This window comes from Branchiostoma lanceolatum, chromosome 19 (genome assembly GCF_035083965.1).
Source record: "Branchiostoma lanceolatum isolate klBraLanc5 chromosome 19, klBraLanc5.hap2, whole genome shotgun sequence".
Lineage (NCBI taxonomy): Eukaryota > Metazoa > Chordata > Leptocardii > Amphioxiformes > Branchiostomatidae > Branchiostoma > Branchiostoma lanceolatum.
Genome location: NC_089740.1, coordinates 4,424,731 through 4,452,565, shown reverse-complemented (window position 1 = coordinate 4,452,565; position 27,835 = coordinate 4,424,731). Strand labels below are relative to the sequence as shown.

At 40.9% G+C, this 27,835-nt stretch overlaps 1 protein-coding gene across 3 annotated transcripts; it reads right to left on the bottom strand.

Moving 5' to 3' along the window:
* On the bottom strand, window positions 1–27,408 carry LOC136425755 (endoplasmic reticulum aminopeptidase 1-like). Of its 3 annotated transcripts, XM_066414695.1 has the most exons (16): window positions 27,121–27,408; window positions 25,995–26,066; window positions 19,586–20,212; window positions 18,562–18,700; window positions 17,665–17,799; window positions 15,985–16,105; window positions 14,700–14,854; window positions 13,829–13,921; window positions 13,550–13,570; window positions 12,226–12,360; window positions 10,899–11,030; window positions 6,338–6,528; window positions 5,006–5,088; window positions 4,408–4,541; window positions 2,508–2,563; window positions 1–208 (listed from the first exon to the last, which is right to left on the bottom strand). In XM_066414695.1, exons 1-16 carry the CDS (start codon window positions 27,258–27,260, stop codon window positions 1–3), a joined length of 2,442 nt encoding a protein of 813 aa, XP_066270792.1. In that variant the 5' UTR covers window positions 27,261–27,408. The 3 variants fall into 3 exon arrangements, with proteins under 3 accessions (XP_066270792.1, XP_066270793.1, XP_066270794.1); XM_066414696.1 differs by lacking the exon at window positions 13,550–13,570 and having other exon boundaries at window positions 13,808–13,921; XM_066414697.1 differs by lacking the exon at window positions 25,995–26,066 and having other exon boundaries at window positions 27,121–27,407.
* Window positions 27,409–27,835: the final 427 nt, after the last annotated feature.

Below are 27,835 nucleotides of genomic sequence, written 5' to 3'. Positions count from 1 at the left end.
CTAAGTTTCACTGAAATGCAAATAAGGACACCAAGATGGCCGCCGTACCTTCATATTGTTGTACAGGTCCTTATCATCTGTCTCTGTCTCCAGTAGCTTCGTGATGTACCCCAGTCCATCTAACGCTGTCACCATGGGAACGTAGTCTCTTTCTTTCTTGAGGTATTTTACAAGTTCCATGGACTGGTCCAATTCAAGAAGACCAGCCCTGTAAGAAGGACATTATGTAAATATAAAGAAACAAGAGCTTTTAAAAAAAGCTGGCGTTTCGGCTACGTTTATAAGTGTGAATTGTCTTTTCCCTTTACTTGAAGTAAAATCTGCCAGAGGAAGTCACTCAAGGGCTGTTCAGTCTATAAGAAAAATTGTCATTTTGGGAAATGAGTACTGTTTTAATAGAGAAAGGCAGATTGGGGAAAGCAATTTTGAAGTTACGTCACTTAACTTAAGTGCTTTTGAAAAAGCTGGTCTTGGCCTACAACTTGTACTTATTTGTAAAATGTATAATAGGCTCATTATAAAAGCTATCAATGTAATTATGTACATGGCACGCAATAAAACATAAAATTTGAAAAAGCACCATTGAATCATCAGAACTATGGTAATTAAGTGAAATAGAAGTTCATAACAGCTAAGGTTCTATCTAAAATGACTACCAAATGTCAAACAAATCAACAGCTACCTCATCCGTATTATTCTGGTTTCCGCATTTACAACATTTCTTCCTTATTTTCCTGGGTAATTTTGCTAAAATTCATGAAAATTCCCATAGCTTTGTGCCGAGGGGCGCCACTTTCCACGTCCGTGTTGTCTGAATGAAGTCGATACTGAACAATGGAGCATTTGCTACTGTAACAAAGAATCGCTGTTTTGCAAACAACATCAAGAGCCTCTGTTTACATCGGGGATAGAAGTTTAGTGGCGAGTGTTTTGCAAGAATCATCTTACCGCGCATAGGAGCCGCTGCACGGTATTTTCCATTACAATGAACAGAAAAATTCGAATGCCGGGTTTGGAATCTATGAAGTCCTGTTCATAAGACAAAGGCCTTGTATATATTAAATGAATATTTAAAAATAACAAATATAAAATATTTCTTTATTTATTAATGAAAAAAAATGATATTCATAAATATGATATTGATAGATTAATATAATATCAATATATATTTTTGATATTCAATATCTAAAAAGAAAAAAAAAATTCACGCACGGAGATGAACCCGGATCTTCTGGGTCCGAAGTGCTTCGCGTTGCCAGATCGGCCAAGCTGCGGTACGTAACTATTCACTCTGGACGTAATGCTATAACCTCACTATATGGTATCATTTATGCCGATTTTTGGTCGTTTTCTTGACGAAATCATTTTTTTTCTTCTGCAATCTTGTGGAATAGATGTAATATGGTCATTTTTCAGGATATCAAAGTCCGAAACCACAATGCAATGATATTTCCGAACAGTTGTAGCAGTTACATGCGGTCGCCGTCCTGTGTCACATGCAAATCTAGCCTGCCTGCATTTTCGTGCTCTCTTGCCATATAAGGCAACGGCTATACAAGGATTTGAGAACGTATTGCCATATAAGGTCTTATTGTGTGCGACACAGTGTTGAACCAAGCTTCCCTGGTTCCTTCCTTGAAGGTCCCTTGCTTGAAGGTAAAAGCCATGACAATGCGTTCCGGCGCGCATGCGCCGAAACGCAAAAAATGAAAAAGAAATATTGTATATTAATCATTAATTCAATTTTTAGAGGGCAACATTTCAGGGTAAATGCATGATCTTTACAATCATGATTGTAAAGATTTCAACAAAAATACATTTAAATGTACCTGCCTACTAGTAGTAAGTATAACAATCATGGAACAATCCAAGGACTATTTGCATCCTGCAGTGCCACATAGCTTTACAATGAGGTACTGCAGGCAGTTGTTTTAAGATGGTGATTACATTCAATACCAAATATTTATCAATCCGAAAGCAGAAACTTAAAAAAAAGGTTGATCATGATTAACTAAGTACTGTAAATAGTAAAATATTTGCCGTCTATTTATGTTCGCAGTTTTTGCTGTAAGCTGTCACAAAGAACTTAAAATCATCCTCTGCACACATGCTCTGTCTTGCATTGCATTGCTATGGTTGATGTATTACCGCAAACATAAAAAAAACAGCACAAATATCTCTGTTTCCCTCCTAATTCCAATAATTCAGTCCAAGCAAACTTACGTCAATGTACAGTAAACCGAGGAACAAAAATGTAGTTCAGAGGACATACAGAAAGAATTTTGTGGAGGAAACGTACAATTCAATTTCTTTGCATGTGAAAATGGTACAATCATACTTAGGCAAAATTGTTTTTCCTTTAAGTTCTTTCCAGCATATCAACTTCACGGTTGTGAAAGTGAAAATCAAAAAAGCTGAATATTCATAAGGTTCAACCGTTAACAAATCAAGAATTACAGTGGTATAGTAGCCTTTTCAAGTTCAAGTTTAGCTCCCCTTGAACCTACCTGACCAAGTAGAAAGCATCATCTAACAAGCCTGCACGGTCAGCACTGTTTAGCGCCTGGTTAGAGTGAAGAAAGACACAAATTAGAAGATGGTAAATACGTACATCCAGCCGAGGAAAAATGCCGTGTTTCTGGTTGATCCAACACTAGCAAAAACCTGCCAACCCTAGTCTTTAGCCTTTTTTGTTTGGGGGGAATGACCACTTATCAGTAACTTATCAGTAACTTATCAGTTATGAAATGCGCAATTTTGATATTCTTTGGTTGACCACTTATCAGTAACTTATCAGTAACCTATCAGTTATGAAATGCGCAATTTTGATATTCTTTGGTTGACCACTTATCAGTAACTTATCAGTAACTTATCAGTTATGAAATGCGCAATTTTGATATTCTTTGGTTGACCACTTATCAGTAACTTATCAGTAACTTATCAGTTATGAAATGTGCCATTTGATATTCTTTGGTTGACCACTTATCAGTAACCTATCAGTTATGAAATGTGCAATTTGATATTCTTTGGTTGACCACTTATCAGTAACTTATCAGTAACTTATCAGTTATGAAATGCGCAATTTTGATATTCTTTGGTTGACCACTTATCAGTAACTTATCAGTAACCTATCAGTTATGAAATGCGCAATTTTGATATTCTTTGGTTGACCACTTATCAGTAACTTATCAGTAACTTATCAGTTATGAAATGCGCAATTTTGATATTCTTTGGTTGACCACTTATCAGTAACTTATCAGTAACTTATCAGTTATGAAATGTGCCATTTGATATTCTTTGGTTGACCACTTATCAGTAACTTATCAGTAACTTATCAGTTATGAAATGTGCAATTTGATATTCTTTGGTTGACCACTTATCAGTAACTTATCAGTTATGAAATGTGCCATTTGATATTCTTTGGTTGACCACTTATCAGTAACCTATCAGTTATGAAATGTGCAATTTGATATTCTTTGGTTGACCACTTATCAGTAACTTATCAGTAACCTATCAGTTATGAAATGTGCAATTTGATATTCTTTGGTTGACCACTTATCAGTAACTTATCAGTTATGAAATGTGCCATTTGATATTCTTTGGTTGACCACTTATCAGTAACCTATCAGTTATGAAATGTGCAATTTGATATTCTTTGGTTGACCACTTATCAGTAACTTATCAGTAACTTATCAGTTATGAAATGTGCAATTTGATATTCTTTGGTTGACCACTTATCAGTAACTTATCAGTTATGAAATGTGCCATTTGATATTCTTTGGTTGACCACTTATCAGTAACCTATCAGTTATGAAATGTGCAATTTGATATTCTTTGGTTGACCACTTATCAGTAACTTATCAGTAACTTATCAGTTATGAAATGTGCCATTTGATATTCTTTGGTTGACCACTTATCAGTAACTTATCAGTTACGAAATGCACAATTTGATATTCTTTGGTTGACCACTTATCAGTAACTTATCAGTTATGAAATGTGCAATTTGATATTCTTTGGTTGACCACTTATCAGTAACCTATCAGTTATGAAATGTGCCATTTTTATATTCTTTCACTTCAGAATCTGTAAAATTTGATATGTCATTTGATTGCATTCCTTCTTTAGCTAGTAAGTGTGTTAGTCTGTTGGTTTACCTTTAAGTTATCTATTCATCCATCTAATAGTTAGCTTTTTTTGTTTGACTTTATATGATTATGTATACATGTACATGTACACATCAAAATGATCAGCTATAATCAAATAATCAATGGCAGTTAAAAGGAAACCCTCGAAAAATTTTGAGTTTTCAGGTTTTCCCTGCATCTTTTTCCTTTACTGCAGCAAAATGTGCTTGTTTTTTTAAAGTGCAAATTAACAATTAACAGATAAACAACATTCTAGTCATACCTGTGTATGATTCTTCTGCAGCGCACCGATGAGAGCGTCCCAATTCTCGGAGTCATAGTTGACTCGGTAGAAACCGGTTTGGTTGACGTTGAACTTGACCCATTCTGGGGAGTTGTTGTCCAGAGAAATTTTAGCTGTAACAAAAGAACATGGAAAGGATGGTATAAAATGATGCTGAATTTAAATCTCATGGTTCACTATACTATAGAGGTTACATCTTTTTTAACGAACTCGCTCAGTGCAAGCCTGTAGGGGGGCACTCATCAAAGCACTGATTCAGAAGTAATTGTTACTGTAGCAGCATCTCTTCACCCTATAGGTCTGATTGCAATACTGTAAATGCAGAAATGTTCGCGGTGGTTTTATGTTCGCGGTGAATTCTTTACCGTGAAATTAAAACCGTCACGAAAAGCCATTCCATTGTGTGACTATAGTGCCACTATTGTTTCAAACGCGAACCCAAAACTACCGCAGATACTCCATTTTCTCCCTACTGCGAAATTAAATCCAGCGAAAATTTCTGCATTAATTTACAGTACGTAGTACGTTTTCACGGAACGATGTAAAAACTAGATGACTTTTTTTTGTGTTTACTTACTATGACTGCTGTCCATGAATAAAGTCTGTTGTTGGTTGGGGAAGGTCGATGTGACGTATGTTAGGGGGATGATCCATTCATACCTACAGGATAAGGGTTAGGAAACTTAGGATGGTTAGTGTAAGAGCTGGGCAATCAGCTAGCTACATCAATAATGAAAAGAACCATGCGTTTTATATTGATTTATTGAATTTTCAGATAGTGATATGCAAAGTCAAATCAGCGACGTCAATACATGTAAGCATACAATTTAGATGATATTGCAGCAGGAGGCTAGTCCACTGGACCAGACAGAATCAATACTTAATGGTAGCACTAACGGTGCAATCCACTTTCGTTTTCTTTTTCATAAGTACTGAGAAGCAGTATATATGTTATACCTGGGCCGTGATGAATATAGAATACAACATGGTGTATAATCCCTATCACCCGAAGTCCCAGCCCAACCGCGTCCTGCGGCCTTCGGGCGATCCGACCCGCAGGAGGGCTGGGACGGAGGGTGATGCGGAATACACCATCATGATGTCATATTTCATCTATGTCATACCCGCCGGAGAAAACGCAATGTGGAATCCGCAAGAAGTTCAGAGAGTTTTGTGTCCTCGAACAAAAAACTGTAACAATGTTGATTCTAACTTTCGAATCCGGTGTTCGAATTTTTGACGGCAGCTGAAAATTATCACACGGTCCGGTACACCCGTATCGAACATTTCCCGGCCCAGGTTATGACATTATCTTTGATACGGGTGTTCTAGACTGGGTGATATTTTGGGTTATCACACAGACTTCTACTTGTATTATACAGGCTTCATCATTTGAACACACTTAAGAAGCGCTGCTGTCGAAAATTTGAATACTCTATTCAGACGTTAGAATGGCTGCTGTTAGAATTTTTGTTTGAAGACATTAATTTTTAACAACTTCTGGTGAATTTCACATTAAAATGTGTATTTTCTCGGGTGGGAATGACAAATAAAATACAACTAAGTGCATTCTATATCACCCTCAGACTCAGCCCTCCCGTGGGTCGGTCTGGTACCTCGGGTGGCAATCCAAGCATAGAATGCACTGTGTTGTAATTCTAAATGTATCATTTTTTTTGGCAACACCTCAGGAGCAAGCCTAATGGTATATATAATATATATATATATATTGTGTGCAGTTTGCAAGAATTCTAGGAATTGCACAGTGACTCCGCTTGGGGATTGAACCCTCAGCCTATATAATAGCACGGGAAGCATGCATACAGACTACCCACTTCCACTTGGCCATTGCTGTATACTGTGCACGTAAGGCATTAATAACCAGACATAGGTAAGGATGTAAGTGCACCTGTATGGGGAGGTAAACTCCACCACCCCCCCACAAGCGGGGGAGGGGGGCATCAGCAGGAAGCGCTCCTGCGTCAGGAGGAGTTTCCGGTTCTGTCTCGTTACCGTGACAACGGGATACCCCATCTGATTGGTCCACGTGTCCATCACCTCTTTGATGTTGATGCCGGTTTTCCCAGCAGCGTGCGCCGCCTGGGTCAAAGGGTAAAGGTTATAGGTCAAATCCATTGTTGTGTGAAAATATACACATTCAACTGTAATATACTGTTGTTTCTTTCACAGACTGTAACTTTATGTTCACTGTTTTCACTGTCACCTCTCACTGCGCGGAAAGCCGAATTTCCGGGTCAGAAATTGCCTTACACATTCATGGCAATTCTGCATTTCCTTCAGAATCATGGAATTTCGGACCTGTTTACGTTGCGCGTCCGGTCCTGTACGCTCCCTAGATTCTCTCGGAAATGGACCACTGCCGTGTACAGGAAGTATAAAGGGCCTTACACACCCGGACATATACCCTTGAAATGACCATAGACTGCAGGAAATTCAACGTGTATTGGTCCATGTGGCGATGTAATGTGCATAATTTAGCGGCAATTATCACCTAATTATCTCCCCAGGTTCTGTCCTATGTAGTGAGGCTGTGCGGTATAGCAGGAAATTCACCGTGTAATGGTCCGTGTGGCGATGTGATGTGCATAATTTAGCAGCAATTATCACCTAATTATCTCCCCGCATGCGCGGCCCAGCTGGAGACACCCGGTTACGCCTTCAATATTTTTTTTTGTCATGGAAAGCAGCTTCAAGGCTACTGCCCCCACCCTACTGGATTTTGCCCCCTCCCCACTTTCCCCATTTCTCACGTTTTTATTAATATCGTGATAGCGCCACATTTATTCCGTCTGAAATATTACTTGTCGGTGTTTACAAAGATGTCTCATTTTATTCATGTCATAACCTCCTTGATGTCATTAACCACCAGCTCTTCGGTTGTACGGATTACGATTGTTCGGGTAGTCCTTTGAAACGCCAGCGCTAGCGTCTATTTGTTCTAGCTTCTTGAAGACGTCGTCATCTGCCCTCGTCTGGCCGTGAGTGGCGCAGAAGTATCGTACTGAAACCTAGCCTGGCGGGGTAGCGCAGTCCGTATGATTCGTCGCTCCAATCAAAACGAGCGAGGGTTGCAGTTGCTTCACAATCCAGACAGACAAGCCGTTGCAATTTCCACATTCTTTATCCGTCTAAAAGTCCGGGGAAAAGCCGAAGTGAAAAGTCCGGGCTGTAGTGCTTTTGAAGGACGTCACAACGGTAGCTCCATGTCACGATGTTCTGCATTCAAGCGCCTTGCTTCAGTCTCGTCGTAGAATAGTAACCAAGCTCCAAATGATCCCAGGCATGGCTATATAACACACGCTAGTCTACAAGAGACAGCAACAGTACAGATCTGCACACAAATGCCAACTCCTGAAATGCCAACTGATATATTTGAAAATGGTGACATGAGCGTTGATTGGCCCTGGTTTTGAAACCACGTGCCAGAATAGATGCTATTGGCTGGGCTTTCTTTTACAAAAAATTTGCATGGAGATAGACACAATAACCTGTGAAACGCCAGGTATGTTTATTGTATAGATTTAGTTTTGAACAGTCTGATTACTGGTATTTCACAGTTACACAATACCTGCCAAGGAAGGTGTAAAAACATGCGTCTGTGTCTTATCGACAACGACAGCTTGGAAAACCAGTAGATTAACAATGCAAATGTTGCATTAAAGAACTAGTAAATCGTTCTATCGACTATAAAAGTATATACACGGCGACGAAAATTGAATACGTTGAGTCAAATAAATAACATCTTCCGGAACAACATACTATGGACACTATTCATTGCAAGGTGAACATGTGTGTGTATTGTGCTGTGACATGGACCTATGTTGATAATAGTTCGTGCGTGTCGTGTGATGAAGTTAATATTTCTATCTAGCATAGTGATACGCACTGCAGTCCGGATTCATGTGACTTAAAAAAACACCCCGGTCTGTACACAAAATGAATACAGAAATATAAGATTGAAGGTGTTTTTATGGCCTAATGTCTTAGAAACACAAACCCGGACAACAAAATATACATAAAACTGATGTTTGTTTTAGCCGACGGGCAAATATCTAAATATCTCTCCTTCACAAAAGCAAAGCTCCACGCCAACTCGTAGATTTCAGAATCAGATAGACCAAGGATATATTGAGTTTATTAAATATCGTTGTTCATCTACCGTCTGCAGTAAAGCAGAATCCGCACATTTTAACGTTACGTAGTATCCTAATTCCCATCATTGTATGATTTAGCTGCGAGGTTGAGAAAAAATCTCCTATTTCGTAACAAAGAAACATTGTCTTATCTAAACCTTCATCTTCGTTGCCAGCGGCTGACGTCGATGGGCTAATTCTGCCAATATTTGGCCCGGGTGGTCATCATTAAAAAAACACTTTACGCCGGGCGTTTTTGGCTTCTGTCTAAGAAAAGCCGCACCAGACAACACAATACACATCCCACCAAAGCAATGAACTGATTGTTTATATTAACACCAGGAAAATGAAATGACAATTCTACAACAGTGCATTTTAAATCAACTTGTAGATCTATGTCTGTCACTGTGATGGAACTGTGATGGAACAGCTCTGCTGCTAAGCTGAGGGCATGGCAACAGCATAGATAAAAAAATAATGAATAAAAAAACAAAACTGTAGGCTTGTGGCGCATGTTATGTAAACATCAGATAGAGCCGTTTATCTAACAACTACGTTAAACAAGAGGGTTTGTGTTTTTTTTAGTAAAATACTCACATTTTGCTCTAAATGTTTCATCATTGGGCATTTGGACGTCGGTTTTCGTGTTGGGAAAAAGTTATGAGATTATCTCGAATCCTAGTTAACCGCCTTTTGTATATTTCAGCTGTGGCTTTCGGGCCCGGGCGGGTTCCTGAGCGGGCGCGGGTTTTTGAGCGGGCGGGGGGCTCAGCAGTGCGGGCGGGGGTTTCAGCAGGGCGGGCGGGGGTCTCTGGGCGATATAAAATGTCGCCCAGCTTAGAACGACCGTTGTTTAGATCGAGCGACGTCCCTCGCGGTTGAAAATGTTGGTACATACAAAACTCAGCCTCAATAATCATAATTCTGGTATTTTTGGAGACCTTTCTTGTCGACTTAGGTGGGTTTTGAAATACAATGACATTCAAGATATGGGGACGCCAATTATCCATTTCGTTCGGACGGACGATCTGTAGCTGGTAGAAACGCTTCTTATCGCGCGCTTATATCAGATGGTCTCTTTAATATACTCATGGAAATTAAATCACGTTAATTCAAGCCATTTTGTTCCGCTTTCTACCAGTAGAACATGATTTTACGTCAGTAATGTACAGATAATTATCACCTAGAACGCACGAAGGGCCGTGTATAATTACCATCCTTTTGTCATCCGTTTTCCACTACACGTCAAGTATAAGGACTCCGTAAATTCCCATGCACTTTCCAGGTCCAGGTGTGTAAGAAAAAATCTAGGACCGGACACGGCGATCCCTGAAATCCATGGACACAACCATTACACGGTGAATTTGACGGGTGTGTAAAGGCCCTGATACTCCCTGAAATTCGACTTTCCGAGCAGTGTCTGTACCGTGAACTTATCATCACTGTGAGAAAAACTGTTATCATTTATGATTTCTTCACACATTAGTTCTGTAAATCACCTGCCACAACCGTGAAGTTAAAGTTCAGTGAAAATGTCCATTTTCTTTGCACCGTGAAATTTTGATACCGTGAAGATACAGTGATTTACAGTACATGACTGTATCTCTGTTGAAAGAATAAAGCTGGCAGCCTTCTGACCATGAAAATCACACGCAAGTAGTCTCCGTATCCTAAAACAGGAGTCCCACTTTCCTCCCATAAGTACACATTTGGATAAACACCATTGCTTATAAAGACCTGTTTCAGAAGACCTGTTCTGGATATCCAAAACAGGTTTTTTTGCTCGCAACCTACTCTGGATATCCAGGATTTAAATCAGACCCTACTCTGGATAAGAGCGGGTTCTGGATGCAACAAGGGGCTCCATAGAGCCCTGATCAGTTAAAGCGTGTTACACAAGCTAGCCATCAGCTAGCATGTTACATTTCAGCCTTACTAAGATTTACCACATTTGTGGAAGGACTTGTGTTGACTATCACCTTTTTAAGATGTCAACCCGGACCAGACTGTAAGGTTTGATCCACTCACAGCAGGAAGGACTCCTACTGTTTTCGATAAGTGTGGTGGGTTCTTTTACATGCACGAGGTGTGTCTCTCCTCAAAAACGGGACCTCCATTTAATGTCCTATCCCAGAGAAGTCCCTAGCTGAAGCTAGGTACTCATTTTCACCCGTGTTAAGCGAGGAAAGTCGTGTAATTAAACCGTAAAGTGCCTTTCCCAAGGGCACAACAGGACAAATCAGGGGACCCCGGATTTGAACCCAGGACCTCTGGGTTCGGGGCCTAACACCTTGCCACTGAGCCAATGGCGATTACCTGATCAAGAGCCTTCCACAAGTCGTCAGTGTCAGCGTTCCCAAACTTGTGCTTCTTCAGATAAGACGTCAGGCCTTGAAGGAACGTCTCTCTGCCCAAGAAAGACTCCAGCATCCTCAGGATCGATGCACCCTGAAAGGTCAAAGTTCAAGGTCAAAGGTGAATAAATAAACTGCAGGATGGTGGTTACAATTTGCAGTGGGCGTTAAAAAAGTCCTAAACTTTTGAAACAGTGAAAGGTTGAAGGTCAAGGTTTAAAGGTTAACACACATGGTGGTGTGTTCACAAAGTAAGTAATTAGTAATTTAAAAGAATGTAAGATTAATCAAGAAAGCAAAGAGAAAAATTCTTAGTGTTTTCTTAAAGTTTTAAAATATGAAAAATTGTCTTGCTAGTCAACAAAACAAGAAAGTTTCACGGTGACTTGAGTTTCCAGAAATAGTGAAAATCTAGTTTCTCAACTCGAGAAAATTAAGAAAGTGTTCCTTGTTGTGAGAATTTCCATGGAAAGAATCTTCAATTTTTTTTCTTATTCATTCTTGAAATTCTTGAAATATGAAAATTGTTTACAAGTTTAAAAAAACAAGAAAATAATTTTTTGGTAGTGTTCAAGAGGGCCAGATCTATCGAGTTGCACTGAGTGACTACTTTTGGTAAATTATCCATTTCTTTCCAGTTAAGGCCGGCTTTAGACAGACGACAGTATATGGTCGTGCGATTATTGTTGTGAGCGACGGTTCTCTTTAGACACACATTCAGGAAATATCACGGGACCCCCGCGACGCAGAATTCCATTGATGTGCATGTGTGACCCAAAGTGACCTATTGCGTACTATTGTGCGCAAATTCTGTGGAAATTCAAAATGGCAATGTCACGGGGATCGAGGAATAGGGGCATATACCAAAGAAGTAGCCACTGGTGGCAGGGCGTCGCGCCGGAATAACCGGAAAAATATGTTTCCATTGCTGACCGCCTGCATATTCACTAGTCTGCATGCATATTTAAAGAAAACGATAGACACTTTCCTTCCCGGACAGGAAACAGCACGCTGTAGGCTTATCAGCATATCACCCACTTCCGTCGCCGGTTCTTCTTTAGACAAGAAAAAAATAGCCACAGGCCTCCCGCTGAACGTTGCACGACTGGGTCCGAGGTGGTCGTGACGACGATTCCAGGATTCCTGTTTATTGCCGTCGTAGGATTATTTTGATCTTATTTAGACGGCCAAAAACTATCGTCGCCGGCGACGTCGTGAGGATAGGCAGTCGCACGACTGTATATCATCGTCAGTGTAAAGTCAGCCTTAGTTGTACAACGGAAACATACCTTATCGTAGGAAATGTTGTCGAAGATTTCTTCCACTTCCTCCGGGCGGTGCACGGTAACGGAGATCGGGTGAGAGTTACTGAGAGCGTCGGCATACAGCGCGGTCTGTAGGTCCGTCGCCACAAACTGGTCCATCTGCATAGGTTTATTGGTCATTGGTCAGAAATTACCCGTGCAGTGGTGGCCAGTGCTGAATTGCTGCAGGGTTTATAATCATATAATACACAACAGATACATGTTTGCTCCACACTTGTACTTTGTGGAACTATCGCAAGGGTCTGCTGCCATTCGCACCAGCAAGTGACCTCAATACGACCTTCCCAAACCAAAGTTAGGTAGTACACATTCACACCTGGGTGGAGTGAGGAAAGTCATGTTAAGTGTCTTTCCCAGGGGCACAACATCAGAGCATACCAGTGGTTTCGAACTCGGGACCTCTTGGTTCTGGGCAAAACACACTATCGATTGCGCAACACAATTCCACAAAGGGTTTTAGACACTGAATAGGATTATTTCCAAAGGCCATGTTGATTTGATTATATTGCATACAGTAAAATTTCATCCGTTTCAACAACAAAACATTTTCAACCATACTGTAAATCATACAAACAAAGCAGCTGCAAAATGAGAAAATGTATGCTGTAAATATAAAAAAATATTTCAGAAAACAGATTCTAAGGTCGTAGAATGCCAAAGTCAAATTAGTACCTATCCACGTCAGGTCGTTAGGTTTGGCATGTTGGCATGTTAAGGTGTGAGGGTCATGAGTTCTATTCCCAGCTCTCAAGTATGTTATTTATCTTGCGCTCTATCATGTCATTTCTAAGGCAAAGACCAGTAAATCAAAGAAAATCTAGTACTTGTTGCACTAGATAGACTGTACCATTTTCCACTCGGGGGCAACTTTGTCAAAGAAAATCTACTTGTTGCACTAGATAGACTGTACTATTTTCCACTCGGGGGCAACTTTGTCAAAGAAAATCTACTTGTTGCACTAGATAGACTGTACCATTTTCCACTCGGGGTCCAGTTTGTAAAAGAAAATCTACTTGCTGCACTAGATACACTGTACCATTTTCCACTCGGGGGCCACTTTGTCAAAGAAAATCTACTTGTTGCACTAGATAGACTGTACTATTTTCCACTCGGGGGCCACTTTGTCAAAGAAAATCTACTTGTTGCACAAGATAGACTGTACCATTTTCCACTCGGGGGCCACTTTGTAAAAGAAAATCTACTTGTTGCACTAGATAGACTGTACCATTTTCCACTCGGGGGCCACTTTGTCAAAGAAAATCTACTTGTTGCACTAGATAGACTGTACCATTTTCCACTCGGGGGTCACCTTGTCAAAGAAAATCTACTAGTACTTGTTGCACTAGATAGACCGTACCATTTTCCACTCGGGAGCCACTTTGTAAAAGAAAATCTACTTGTTGCACTAGATAGACTGTACCATTTTCCGCTCGGGGGCCACTTTGTGAAAGAAAATCTACTTGTTGAACTAGATAGACTGTACCATTTTCTACCCGGGGGCCAATTTGTCAAAGAAAATCTACTTGTTGCACTATATAGACTGTACCATTTTCCACTTGGGGTCCACTTTGTCCGCTCCGATGAACTCCACAAAGCTGGCAAAGCCCTCGTTCAGCCAGAGGTCGTTCCACCACCTCATGGTGACAAGGTCACCAAACCACTGCAACAACAAAAACATGGACGTCATTAATATGCAGATTTTATACAGTATTTCCGTACACAAAGGAAAACGCTAATACCAACATTTAACAAGCCCTTGGTCAGTCCTCTGATCTTTCTCAAGTTGAAATGACCCAAAGCCTATGTCACATGACCTGAGTGTAAGGACAAAGGTGCACGGCAGTCTGTATCGGCCCCCGTCTCTATAGAGGGATAGTTGATACTGTTGATACTGAAAGCTTGTGGGTAAGCACCTAGCTTTGTGTATGGAAATAGCGTATAAAAATCTATAGATAATCATGTTTTGTCACTTAACATAAGAAGAATTCTTGCAGGGTATTCATTTTCAAGTTTACGTGAACCAGTTTGATAGATTATCTTATCTATGCATGCCTGTTTTTGAATCTAGCATAATCAGCCATTTTTGTTTATAGTTTTACATTTATCATAGCCAAACTGCTCTTATTCAAAATAGCATTAACTTGATGCTTTTCCTGAAGCGAAATTGGCACCTGAATTTTGAGTAAAGGGTTGAAAATATTAGCAAAACACGTAGCCGATGTTGTCTGTATCTGTATCTGTGTCTATAAAGCCGGTATAACACACCAACTTTGGAGGCACGCGGCGCAGCAGCAGCTGGTTATACAGACACTGAACGTTATTTAAAAGCTATCTAATTAGGATGCCTCTACAGACCAACTCTCAGGACCAACTGTCCTCGTTGTTTCAGTTGCTAGCATATTAAGTTAATGTTGCCTCTCCTTTGTATCCCTTCATACCTGATGTGCAAACTCGTGAGCGATCACTATGGCGACCCACTGCTTGTCGCTGGCAGACGACTCCAGATCGTTGTACAAGATGGCAGTCTCCCGGTAGGTGACCAAGCCCCAGTTTTCCATCGCGCCGGCTCCAAAGTCTGGGATGGCTACCAGGTCTGTCAGGTCAGAAACAACATGGAGTTTGATGAAACAATTGCTTTTAAACGGTAAAGCAAGTGGATCTCGAAGCGTAACACTTTTCCAATAGCTATAAGTGCATTTATCGAGCTTTGAAAGCCAGAATTAGAAACAAGTGACAGTTCTTAGTGGAGTCGTGTTGGCGTAACGTTTAGGATGTTTGGCCCAGAACCCAGAGGAAATGTTTCAGTGTATGCTAAGTGTATGCTAAGTTTGTCATGAGACACCCTCCTAAAAGCAGGACCCCTATCGCTTGCGTCGTTGGCTCCCTCGCGTAGGGGCCCTGCTCTTTAGCCCGGTAGACACGGTTCTGGCGACGTAGCCACCAAAACAGTTTCAGCCAATCAGAGGGTTTGGTAAACCTCATCTCAAGCAAAAGCGCAAAGGACGCTGGGAAGCTATCAACCAATCAGGTTACGTCTCACATCGTTACTTTTGGTTCAGAACAATTTAACCGCCAAATTGTGCCAAATAAGGATAGCTCATTAATTATTCATGAGCAACTGTCAGTAACGTCGCCAGAGCCGTGTCTAGTGGGGCTAAAGAGCAGGGACCCTACGCGAGCGAGCCAACGAATCGAGCGATAGGGGTCCTGCTTTTAAGAGGGTGGTCATGAGATGTCACCGAGATAATTGCAATTTCAAACTTCACAACACGGCAAATATTTCAGGATACACAGGTGTCAGTTACTCTTAATCTTATATCTCACCATATAGAATACAGTCCATACTACCAAGAAGACCACACAGGGGACTGATAAAATCTGGTCTATGGGTACAAGTGGTTACTATAGAGAGGATTCTTAATTCTTGTGACAATGGGAAAAATCATCTGAAGGACCACCAAAAAGTGGCCAGCAGGTTTGACTGTATTGCTTTTACTGTAAAATGCAGAAATGTTTGCGTTGGTATTGTGTTCACGGTTTTTCGCGGCGACCATTTCACAGCAAACTTAAAACTACTGGAAACATTTTTGTCCATACTGTTACAGTAGCAGTATGTGACTATAGTGCTGCCGCGTACACTCCATTTTTGCCTTAGCACGAAATAAAAAACAAGCGAACTTAAATGCATTTACAGTACTTTTCGTTGAATATTATGTCACTCACCCATTTTAGGCAGGGGATACTTCACACCGAAGAATGTTTCATAGTATTGTAAAACGGTCTTGGCCACGTCAAGAGCGAACTGCGCCTGGCTGATTCTGTCTTCAGGAGCATGGACGGCCACCTGGTGGAAAACGGAATAATGCGGCGTTATTTCTAATGTAAAATTCCCGCAGCTTTGTTCCTTAAACATTACTAGTTAAGTTCTTAAGCCAGGACATTTCTTTAATGGACTACATACAAATTGTACGGAATTCATACAATCCACTACTAAGAAACCGCCTGGGTCGTGTGACAATCCTAACATTACCGGAACGCGAACACCGATTTTCATGTACTGAGGCTCCATCCAGATCTAGATCTTTGGCTTTGGCTGTTTTTTTACTCTTTTTAGGCATGTTTTCAAGGCTGTCTATTTTGTCCTTCTTTGTGTCTGCTGGCCAAACCTCTGCAAATGCATTTGCATCAATGCCTGACAAAATAGACAGCCCGACAAAAATGCCTGAAAACAAGTCAAAAACTGGCTGGAGCCAAACCTCTACTAGGAGAGTACAATTCTCAGTCTCGCATTGATAGTTGGTCTAAGATACATCGATGTGTCGCCTAAGAAGTCCGCATCTGTGCAGGCTGAGATTTCTGGTGTTTAGATTTAGGATATTAGAGCTAAGTTCTTTAAAGCCAAGATATCGTATCTTGCCACTGATATCACGTGGTCTATCAAATTAGTAAGGATCGTGTACAGGTTTCTTAGTAGTGGATCGTACGAATTCCGTAAAATTTGTATGTTTCTTAGTACATGTAATGGATTGTGGCAATATAGTATTCATAGATTTGAGTATGCATGTGCAGTGTCAAAGGTGAAGGCCCCTGCCTTGAAAACAGTTCTCGTCTTGTCTCAATTTGCATAACAATGCCCAAACAGGTTTTGTATAAGTCTCAGGGGCCTTCACCTTTGACACTACACATGCGTACTCCAATCTACGAATGGGCTTATGCTTACACCCGATACACACAGAGAAAATTTTCTGGACGTATCTTCGACAATGATCAGGCTCGAAATTCATTTTTGGAAATAGGTGCACTGGTGCACCTGACAAAAAAAATTAGGTGCACAGAAAAAATTTTGGGTGCACCACCTAGAATAAAGTTGAATGTCAGCAAAACAAAATTACAAAGTTTAACGCTCTTAGAACTACAATCTGTAATAATTTTCTATAGCTAAATAGATACATCAAGTAGAATACAACGAAGGGTAATTCTAGCTATTCTGTCTAAAAGTCAAGTAAGTCAAAATACTTACATTTCAAGTATTTTCTGTATTTTCTGTATACTAGTGTACAATAGTACCCTTACCTTATAGCCTACAAAAATATCTAGGTGCACCCACAGTCAAAAATTAGGTGCACAGCTCCAATTTTGGGTGAACGCAGGTGCACATGCACCCACTATTTCGAGGCCTGATGATATACGTCTTTATGGCCTGTATGACAAACCCTGGATGTAACATATGACAAGGTCGTACAGGCCATAAAAGTGCCTGACATACGTCGCGCGGGGCCTGTTCACACCCAGGAAAATGGGCGACGAACGTCAAAGACATCATTGTCGTAGGTCCAGAAAATTATTCCCAGTGTGTATCGGGTCTTAGGCATCCCAGAAGATGAAAGAGATCAGTGCCAGTACCGCTATGTCGCTATCCGTGGTGTCTGTTAAACTCCGGAAGTCTGATACGATGAAACAGACAAGGTACGTGCTCATTCGTACGGACACCTGAAACACGTCCATCTTCAAACCGTCGTCGTAGTCTTCTGTATGGTCCTAGAATAGTCAACAACAACAATTAGTAAACGTCAACAACAACAATTTTTCACCTATTCATAAAGGATGATAATATTCTGCATGCCAGTACGATGGCCAGAGCTCCAAATACTGTAATTTGAATGCAGAAATATTCGCCGTGGTTTTATGTTTGCGGTTTTCGCGGCGACCGTTTCACCGCAAACTTAGAACCACCGCGAACCTTTTTGTCCAATACTGAAGCAGTATGTGACTATAGCGTTGCCACAAACTTATAACACAGCAAACACTCCATTGTCGCCTTAGCGCAAAATAAGTACCACGCAAAATTAAATGCATTTACAGTTAATGTACCACTGGCATGTGCAAGTTTGTGCACATAAAATTGGAGCTGTGCACATAATTTCAAAAAGACTGGCACTAGAAATTTAACCCCTTTTACTCACATAATTTTTACCTCAAAACGGTACTCAAACAAATCATTTTTCAAGCAAGCAACATTTTATACCCCTTTTGAACTTAAAAGTCCAATATCCTACGTTCTACCAACCCGATGAAATTATCGTATGTATGTTTGAGGAAGATGGGAAGACCAGATCTTCAACACACTCCAGGGGCTGGAGATCACCAGAACTGACTGGAGGGTCTACGCCAAGAGCAGACCAGCCTGGCGAGCCCTATGCACGTCTGTAGCCGCCATGCATCAGACACTGATGCCTGCGAATGATTGATTGTTTGGCAATTTGTAATTTTTCACAAATTTTAAAGAAGAAGTACACCTACCCTGGGCATGTTGAAGAGAGTGGTGTGTCTCCCCTCTCGGACCATGTGGAGTTGAAAGGTCGCTTTCAGCGCCGGCTCGTCGAAGCACGGAAACGCGGCCCGAGCATTCGCAGCCTCAAACTGCGTGGTGGCAAGGACCCTAGCGATGAAAACATTGCAATCAGCTGTCTAGCTATATATGGCTGAATACCTGATACGTAATTTGATTAAGTTTCAGGAGCTTCAATTTTGCAGTATGGGGGGGGGGGGGGGGGGGAGAAAGTATCACTCCTACTAGTAGTGGTTTAAACAACCATTATCAGAATAATAGTAATTTAATCCCAGGGTTTGAAATTCATGATTTAGGAATAGGCACACTTATAGTACTGGTGCACCTAGCCTAAGACTTTTGGTGCAAAGAAAGAATTTTGGATGCACAACTTGAAATAAAGTAGAAAGTCAGGAAAACATATCTACAAACCTTACTAAGACACTTCCATAACTAATTCCATTGGTAACTTCAAATTTGCTAACTTTAAACAAGTAATATATGTACATCAAAGTACAACAAAGGTTGTATTGCTTTTTCTGATATTTAAATTTCAAGAATTTTCTGGATGAATATTTGTGTACAATATTGTAGAATGTAGTACCTCTACCCTATAGCCTACAAAAATATCTAGGACTGGTGCACCAAGTCTGGGTGCACAAAAGTGCAAATGCACCCAGTATATATTTCCCGCCCTGTGCAATGCAAGACAGAAAATATGTTCCTGGTATGAAAATTGTAAACATAAAACCACTTACAGTAAATTTGCAGTTTACAATAATTCAGGGAGCGAATTCCATCGTTTGTTTTGTCTTCTACAACATTATGTAGAATCTTGCTTTGGTATTCCTAATTAAGCAACACCAAAGCTAGATACCTTTTTAGGCCAACAAACATTTTTCTTTCAGTCTAACAAACTATTCAGCAAATTGCAGATGGGTGGGTATTTCAACGCCACAAAGAAGAAGACAAAAGACAATACCATGTACACTTTACCTCTCTTCTTTAGCTCCATCCTTGTTTAAAGTGTAGGTACTCCTGTAAAAGCCATAGAGTCCGTCTTTCAGTTCCCCACTGAAGTGCACCTCCACCGTATAGTTCTGACCAGCGCTCAGTTCCCGGCCAAGTCGTAAACAGTACTGCTCGTTTTCCGCGTACTCCAACTCCTTCACGATTGGGACCGCGTCTTTTTTCAACGTCTTCACCGCAGATTGCGTAACGTTGAGCTCCTTTACGTGAAAGACCACCATGTCCGTTTTCTTCACGACGGTAACGTTTATCGCGACCTTACCGGTGAACTTGAACGTGGTGAGGTTCGGGTGGAGGTGGATCATGTAGGCGTAGGGTACGATCGTCGACGGAAGACGGACATCGTCCCACGGGAATCTCTCTCCACTCGCGGTGACGGGGTCTTTCTTTACGCTCTTTTTCTCAGAGGTGTCTAAGAGAAAGGCGTAGGGGCAGGAAGACTTTGAATGGGAGTTCATGTAGATTGCGGACGTCACGAGGATGATGAAGATCGTGAGGCCGAAGGCGAACAGGAAACAGCAGCGATCGCGGCTGCACTTTGGCGCGAAGAACCACAGTTTCCGTCGTAGAGGGCCCTGAGTACCGCGTAGCGGTCTGTGGACAAAACATCGACATTACATCAAGGATACAGTTTCATTGTTTCAATCAAATATTATACCTATTCACCCATTTCAACTTTGACCAGATTAACAAATCAAAAAAAATTTGTTAACGTACATTGCACCCTGGGAAAACTGAAGAATCATGGGTAAAAGAGCTGTAAAAAGGAAGTGGGAGGGGGGCAAAGAGAGTAGCACAGGCAGGTTTCAAATAAACTACTACATTCCCAGTGTTTATACTGGTGAAGATAAGTTGAGCAACACGAGTCAACAATTTGAGTATCCTGATTGGCTGACTACTCTAACCAATCAGGAATCTAGCAGTTAATTACAGTACTGATTGCGTTACAATTAACGGATATCGCGATAGCGTCGCGTTATCGTCGCGTTACCGTCGCGATATCGTCGCGATAGTATCGCGTTACGGCAATGCGTTATTAACGCATTTGGGGCGGGTGAGTTTTGTCCGAGCCTCTTGATTAGCTATGCGAGATAACGCAAGCTATCGGGGTCGTTACCCATTCATATGCGCGGGCGGCGACATCACTTAAACAGTGCCCCGCCTACCCAGCGGGCCTCTGTCGGCGGTGTAGCCAAGGAGCCTTTGTCAAGTATTTTCAGCAGATGCTCGTAATTTCGGTTTTTAAATAATCATATTTCTAGTTTTTAAGTTCCGAGCAGGTTCTCCTGAACGTTGACAAAATCAGTCGATCGCAGTGAAAGCGGCGTTCTAGCCAGGTCAAGTGGATGTTTTGATCTTGGAACATGGGCGGCTGACCGTCTATGATGTTGATAAAATAGAAACACTGTGGTAATAAAATGTTTTCTCATGTATCAGATCAAGGATAAGACCAGATCAGAAAATCTGGTAGCGCAAGTTTTCATACAACGGCGTGTGCCTCCGACCACCGTGACACGCGATTTCTGGGCTGCTACCGCGCAAGGCGCGCTTGCTAGTCCGCCCGGCCAAAGGTTTCCGCTTCGCCGGTGGCAGTTTCTGGAATCCCATGGCGATAGACGCTTGGTTGATTGTCTTGCTTTTGTTTTTAGAAGACATGTTGTGATTATAATCGTATGCTAGTAATAAACTGACGTTACACCCACTAGACTAGAGTTTCTTCACAAGACGTGGTATGAAGTCACGCGGCCGAAAAATTACGTTCATTGTTGTAGAGTTTGAATTGTCTTGATTTACGTTCATTGTTACACCACCAGGCGGCAGGGCGAGAAATACTAGTACTGAGTCTGTTTTGAAAGCATATGGCCTCAAAAAAACCAAAAAACTTACATAAGTCATAGTGTATTCCTTTCTGTGTACGATATTTGTGAGTGCCGCGCTGTATCCCAGCGCACTTCCGGGATAGGAAAACAAACCCGCGTAACCTGCGTATGCAAATTTTGACCTAGATTTATCCAATCGCTGGTCAAAAAAACTCGCCTGGTGAAAAATGAAATCTGAGCGCGCTCCTTGAAGTGGAAACCATGGTGGTTTCGTCAAGATTGAAACCTCCTTGGTGAAGCCAAGCACATTTATCAACCTTTAATTTATTGAAGCAAAAATGGAACCCTATGAATTTGCTGTTTCGACGGTCGAGCCGCATGTTTCAATTTCATAGACACGTGCAAAGCGACGCTCGGCTTCTTTGATGGCATGGTCTCAAAGAAGGACCGCGTTGATTGTTGTTGCAACATTCTGCACGGATTTTTGTCCACCACTTTATGTTTGACATGTGATGATATATTGTTTGTATAATATCGTTTGTGTTATAAACAGTTCTAAGAGTGATTGTCCATATACGTGTCAGCATCTTCGTGTTTGACGACAATGACAATGTCGCTATAATGTGTTCGTAAGACTTTTACGGAATACATAAATTTTACGGAATTCATAACATACGAATTTTACGTAAGGACCGTATGTATTCCGTAAAACTTACTCGTGTGCAGAATTTCGTGAAATTTGAATTCCGTAAAAATTGTGTTTCTGTAGTAATGAATAAACTGAATACAGTTGATAAATGAGAATGAAAGTCATGCCGATCTGACCAATGACTGAATTGCATGAACCCCGTACGATGTGTTTTATTTCCCACTTTCCTACTTGTACATGTCTGTAGCCTACATTTTGCACGATCGGAGAATACGGAAATGTTTTCAGACGTCATAAAATCATATAGCGATTTTTTTTTCATATCTGACGCAGTACCTACCGTATTTCCAACATTTGTAATTTTAGACCTCCTTGTTTACACGATGGCGGCTCAGGCAAGATGTAGTGGCTGCCGAAAGATGATCGATAACTTACTTACCTTTTGTGTGAGTCGTGTGACGTAGAATATGAATGTGTTGTTCATAAACAACAGCGCATAACAGTTGTAGTAACGTGAAACATGTTAGAAATGATACGTAGTAGAATTAATGTTAGTTATGCAACGTGCCAGCGCCAACTAACAAGAGATCCAATTGCCTTTCGGTTTCCAATATTGTAAATACTACCATATTCGACGTCGGATGCAACTTAACCAGTAACTTACCTTTACTCTCTGGTTTACGTTAACCAAAACCTCCTTGAGTTAACGTTGCGTTTACCTTATGTTCAACAGTTGTTCAACCGTTCATTCGTATGCTTAGGAATGGATCCGAGGGATTCGCTTGGAAGAAAAACAATGCACTTTGGAATGATAAGAAAGTTCGTATCACCAAATTGAAAGAGAAAGACGTAATGATGTCAAAGAAAGGAGTTTAAAAATCGACTGTTTCTGTCTGATCCATGCCTTGGCAGACGTCGTTGTTGCAAAGACGTTTCCTCTTTGTAAAATTATTAGAGTCGTTATATACATTTCTTCCAACATTAAATACATATCATATAGTTCCTCAAATGTCAAACGTGTATTGAAAGGTAAGTCCTGACGCAACATGTGTAAGTCGGACAGAACACAGCTTGAGTTAGAGAAGGTAAGTTTAAAACGCAACGCAAACCAGAACAAAACTTCGTCAGAACAAGGAATTTATAGGGAAGAGCCTTGGGAAGAGGTCTCGCAAGAAAAACCCCGTGGGAAGCTCTCTCCGACAGTCAATATCGGCATGCATACACATAACAAAAGGTAAGTTACAAGGTGATAGGTAACAAGGAGGTTAAATATTCAACCTCCTTGGTGATAATAATGAATAAAGGAAGACCGCTCCTACGTATACATTGCTAATAGTCTGTGGCGAATAGCATGCAACAAAGATTGAAATACAAGTCAACACGAGTTAGGGTGTCGACTAGTGATAAGGAATGAACTTTTGGTTGTTACAAATTTCAAACGTAAATGATACTGTCCTGCCGCGCCACAAAAAGTGTGAAACAATAGAACACACCAGTGCCTGTACTCCAGTCTAGACAATGCTTTTGTTTACTCTGCGACGTGACATCCGAAAAGAACAGACTTTGAGATGTGTATTCCAATCGCTTTTTTGTTTCGTGAGGAAAGGAAGAAACCCAAAATTTCCCCGCCAGTTTGGCTAAAACAAACCACACCATCCAAAGCTGCTTTGCAATAGTAATTCTAAATATGTACATTAATTTGTCAATCCAAACTGATTTGAAACAGTGCAGATTTACAGGGATAGTAGCGCTGAGATTTCCAGAACAGAAAGTTATCTCAAATACAATTTACTAGTATTTCAAGTTCAGAAGTCACGACATAGCAAGTAGAGAAGAGCGTCGATCGTAATGTTTGGGAAAAGCTTTTCCAGAACAAGTCCGGGGTGACGATCAACTTGGTCGTGTAAAATTTCGAACGGTAAGTAATTAATGTGAGAAAAATTACTTTGACACACCCCTCACGCATTGGTTTTCTTGCGCAACTGCGCTGATAAAAAAAGAGTGAAACGAACACGGAATATGTACTCAAGGAGGTTAAATTATCCTTGATTTAACTTAGGTGGAGCGAAATGCCATTTTATGAGCAGTGCGAGAACTATGTCACATAATAATGATAGTTCATACTTAATCCCTTGTTTTATACATAAAACGCATGTTAGTAGAAACCGAAAGACTCGAACGTGGTGTTAGGGTAAACAACATATCGTCAACAGGACGAAACTTAAAACACACGCATGCTTGTGCGCGCTTGTATAATAGAACAAAACGGCTGGTAGCATTCGTCCTTGGACACTTTTAGTAGCCACTGAAGCATGCTCTACCTGTGTATGGAAAAGAGGACAAACAAACAAGATTATTAATTTTCCCAAATGAGTGACTTTGCCAGTCACCAACAGACTCCTGGCCAAAAGGGAATAATCTGGCGGCGAAATTTAGCGAGTAGAATCAAGGACGTCATTGTATAGAAGTGGTAGAATTCAGCCGACCGAGCACATTTCCCCACGATATATATTTATGTACATAACATGTCTTTTCCTAGCATTTCGACCAAACTTCGTAGCACCAAGCAAGTTCAGAAAAAAAACCCTCCTAGGTAGCACATTTCAATCGCCTGTTAGAATTAATTGTAGACCGGGCGTCTTCAGCGTGAGAATTCTTGTGGAAGAAGTTCGCTACACAAGCGCACCGTCCACCGCCCGCCTTTGATCAGGCCGGCGACAAAGAGAGATCATCAATCAATTTTGACAGGAGCGCCTGAGAGTCTGGGGAGGAATGGTCTCCCGTGTTGTGTATAAGAGTTTGGAGTTTTAAACTATCAGGATAAACTAATGCTGATATGAACATTTACAAAAGCATTAATTTGACTTTATTTCTGGATCAAATTTTCGAAACAACACTTGATCAGTGGCATGTAGCAAATTACGTGATGTTTCCCCAACAATCATGTTACTTTTCACGATATATGTTTCTGTCGTCTTTCCTCCTCGCAAGCAAATATTCAGCTTGTCACCGAACTTTACCGACGTAGATCGTGATGTCTCGTGAGCACACAGAACACTCTCATTTGCTGACGACGGACAACGAGAATAAGCGAACGTGAAACGAGGATAGCCGATTTCACAAGTCTCCCGGCTGTTTCACGAAAGGATCCCAACAAAATACACAAGGATTGCCGATTGTAAACAAGAAATCTTCTGTACAGGACTAATTCTGTTGGGACATACCGTATTCATGTACATGTAGTACGAGTGGGTAAAGTAAACAATGAACTTTACGATGCCGATATATTTCTAACGCGGCGTGCAGCGCCTTGTATGAACACGTTGGCGTTGAAGTATGGATGGGCGAAAATTGCGTCGCGGTCTTGCCGCTTTACCTCCTTTATTTTGTTGAGGTCTCGTGCTTGGAAATGCTTCGAATTTAATTGCAATTCTTATCTCACCATACCATCGTAAATGCATATTTCTGACGACCACATGCGGCCGTAACAACAAGTATTGTTACGATACATTTTCATGACAATGTAGCAGAACAAACATGAAACCTGAACCCACCTCATTATAGCAGCGTATGTCGCAAAATAACGCATTCAGTAGCAGGTCAGAATAACGCGATAACGCATTTTCCGACCTTAGGCCTGCTATTCAAGTTGCGTTACCGCGTTTGCGTTACGTTATCGTTGCGTTACGTTATCGTTATCCATACGTTATCCTTGCGACACCGTTATCGTTATCCGTTAATTGTAACGCAATCAGTACTGTAGGTTTAAAGTTTGTTATGTCTCCTTTATCATCACCGCCATAATCTCCCTTGAAAACTGCCATAATGTCTAGTGCCACCTGTTGAACCATCTTGCCCCAGCACCAAGGCTAAAGGAATACAATCTTAAGGAGCGGTTCTGTCTTGCCTTGAAGCAGCGGATTGTGGTCGGGAAGACAGCCAAGATACAAAAGATCCAGAGGATGATCGCTGCTTTCTTCTGAGGTATCATGAAATAATCAGCTTTACTGTTGCAGTGTGGTTCAAGCGCAACTTACTGACCAGTCTAACTGGTCCAGACCTTTTAGCCTAGCGGTTAGTGCACTGGGTTTGTGTGCTGGCGTGCCGGGTTTGATTCCCGGGAGCCAGGAGACTGTACTACTCGCCTTGTGCGTTTCAGTACTAGCAGTAGTATGTTTTGTGGTCAATTGACGGTCATCCTTGCTCAATTAAAAGCTAATTTTTGGTTTACTTGCCATCTGAGGCAGCAAATTTTGTTAAGTTCTTTCTTAGATGTTTGTATCCTGGTAAATCTTACTAGTCCATATTTCAAGCTAAATTCAGGCACCCAACACACACTTTTCAAAGAATGTACCGTTTACACTTTATGGCACATTTGAGCAGTCTGGCTACTAATTACTTGGAATTAATTAAAACAGCTGATCTAGCTCTATATTAAAGTTGGCATGCAGGCCCCTACTAGTATATATACAAAGCATCCCAACCCCAAACGTTCTATAGGACGTTAACATTGGGCTGTTCCAAAAATAAAAATTTAGGGGGGCTGACTAGACGTAATTTTTTTTTCAACCCCTCATATCAAACTTCCCCCTTCTTCAGACCCATATCCACCCCCTACATGTCCACATCCCTCTCTTGAACCCCCTATTTCTTTGGAACAGTCCATAATGGAACATACCATTCTCTAAGCTTAAAATGCCCCCCTCCCACTTTAATAGTTTTAGCTTATACCAATTTAACAATCAATATTCTTTTTTGCTCACTTACAAATCGATTTTTAACAAATTCTTAAGTGCCATTCCTTACAAATCTTAAATATCATCGTCTCAAAAAATCTTAGGACACCCCCAAACTATGCAAAAATAACAATCTCTGCTAAAAAATCAAATTTTATCATCTTTGCTCACTTAACAAATCGAGATAATTTTGACAAATTGCAACGTTTGAAACCTTCTGTATCTGTATACCTTACAGATTTAAATATCAACGTCTTAAAAAAATCTTAAGAAACCCCCCTCCCTCAAAATACGTACCTGTGCCCATTCCCTCCTTCTATCACCGCTTGTGGAAGAAGCGAATCTTCATCTGAAAAGTCTTCTCTATTATACTCAGCTTCTTCGGCGACGTCTTCGGGTCCTGTGAGGTCTATCGTCTCTTCTTCGCTTTCCGCCATCGTCTTACGTCTTTAAGAAAAGGTAGAAAGATCTTAAAACATTTTGACGTGGCAAGTTTCTGGGCAAAACACGTCCAACAAGTGCCTGGGGGAAAATTGGAAAATTTGTGCACGAAGCTTTTATTTAGGGTTAAAGGTCAAGGGGTAAAAATCAGTTCCGGATAAAAATCACTTCTGGGTTCAAAAATCACTTCCGGGTTCAGACACGCACAGGTAAACACAGCTGCATGGAAAATTTTGTAAGATTTTGTGAATTTTAGGCAAGTTTCCTTCATTTTTGATGATATAGCTCGTGTTGATATTTACGTTGATGACGCTTTCACCCGCGACGGTCGTACGCGTGATTTTTGTCTGTAAATTATAAACATTTCTAACGTTATGTGAGAACAAAAACATGTTGTGATATTCACTTTAAAGACTGTAGTATGTTGACGTAGTTTTAGTCTTGTGTTATTAATGATGAACATAATAAATTATTCGAATGGATAGTTTGTATCGTAACATTTACTTATGATATTGCACGTTTTGTTGTTGTTGTTGTTGTCCTTGTTTAACGTCTATTATATCGCTAGACG

Coding starts and splice junctions, on each gene's coding strand:
- LOC136425755 (XM_066414696.1), bottom strand. CDS start 27,260: ATGGCGGAAAGCGAAGAAGAGACGATAGACCTCACAGGACCCGAAGAC. Junction 18,701..19,585: donor GATGGAGCTAAAGAAGAGAG/GTAAAGTGTACA, acceptor TTTCATCGCTAG/GGTCCTTGCCACCACGCAGT. Junction 11,031..12,225: donor ACAACATTTCCTACGATAAG/GTATGTTTCCGT, acceptor TTGACCTTTCAG/GGTGCATCGATCCTGAGGAT.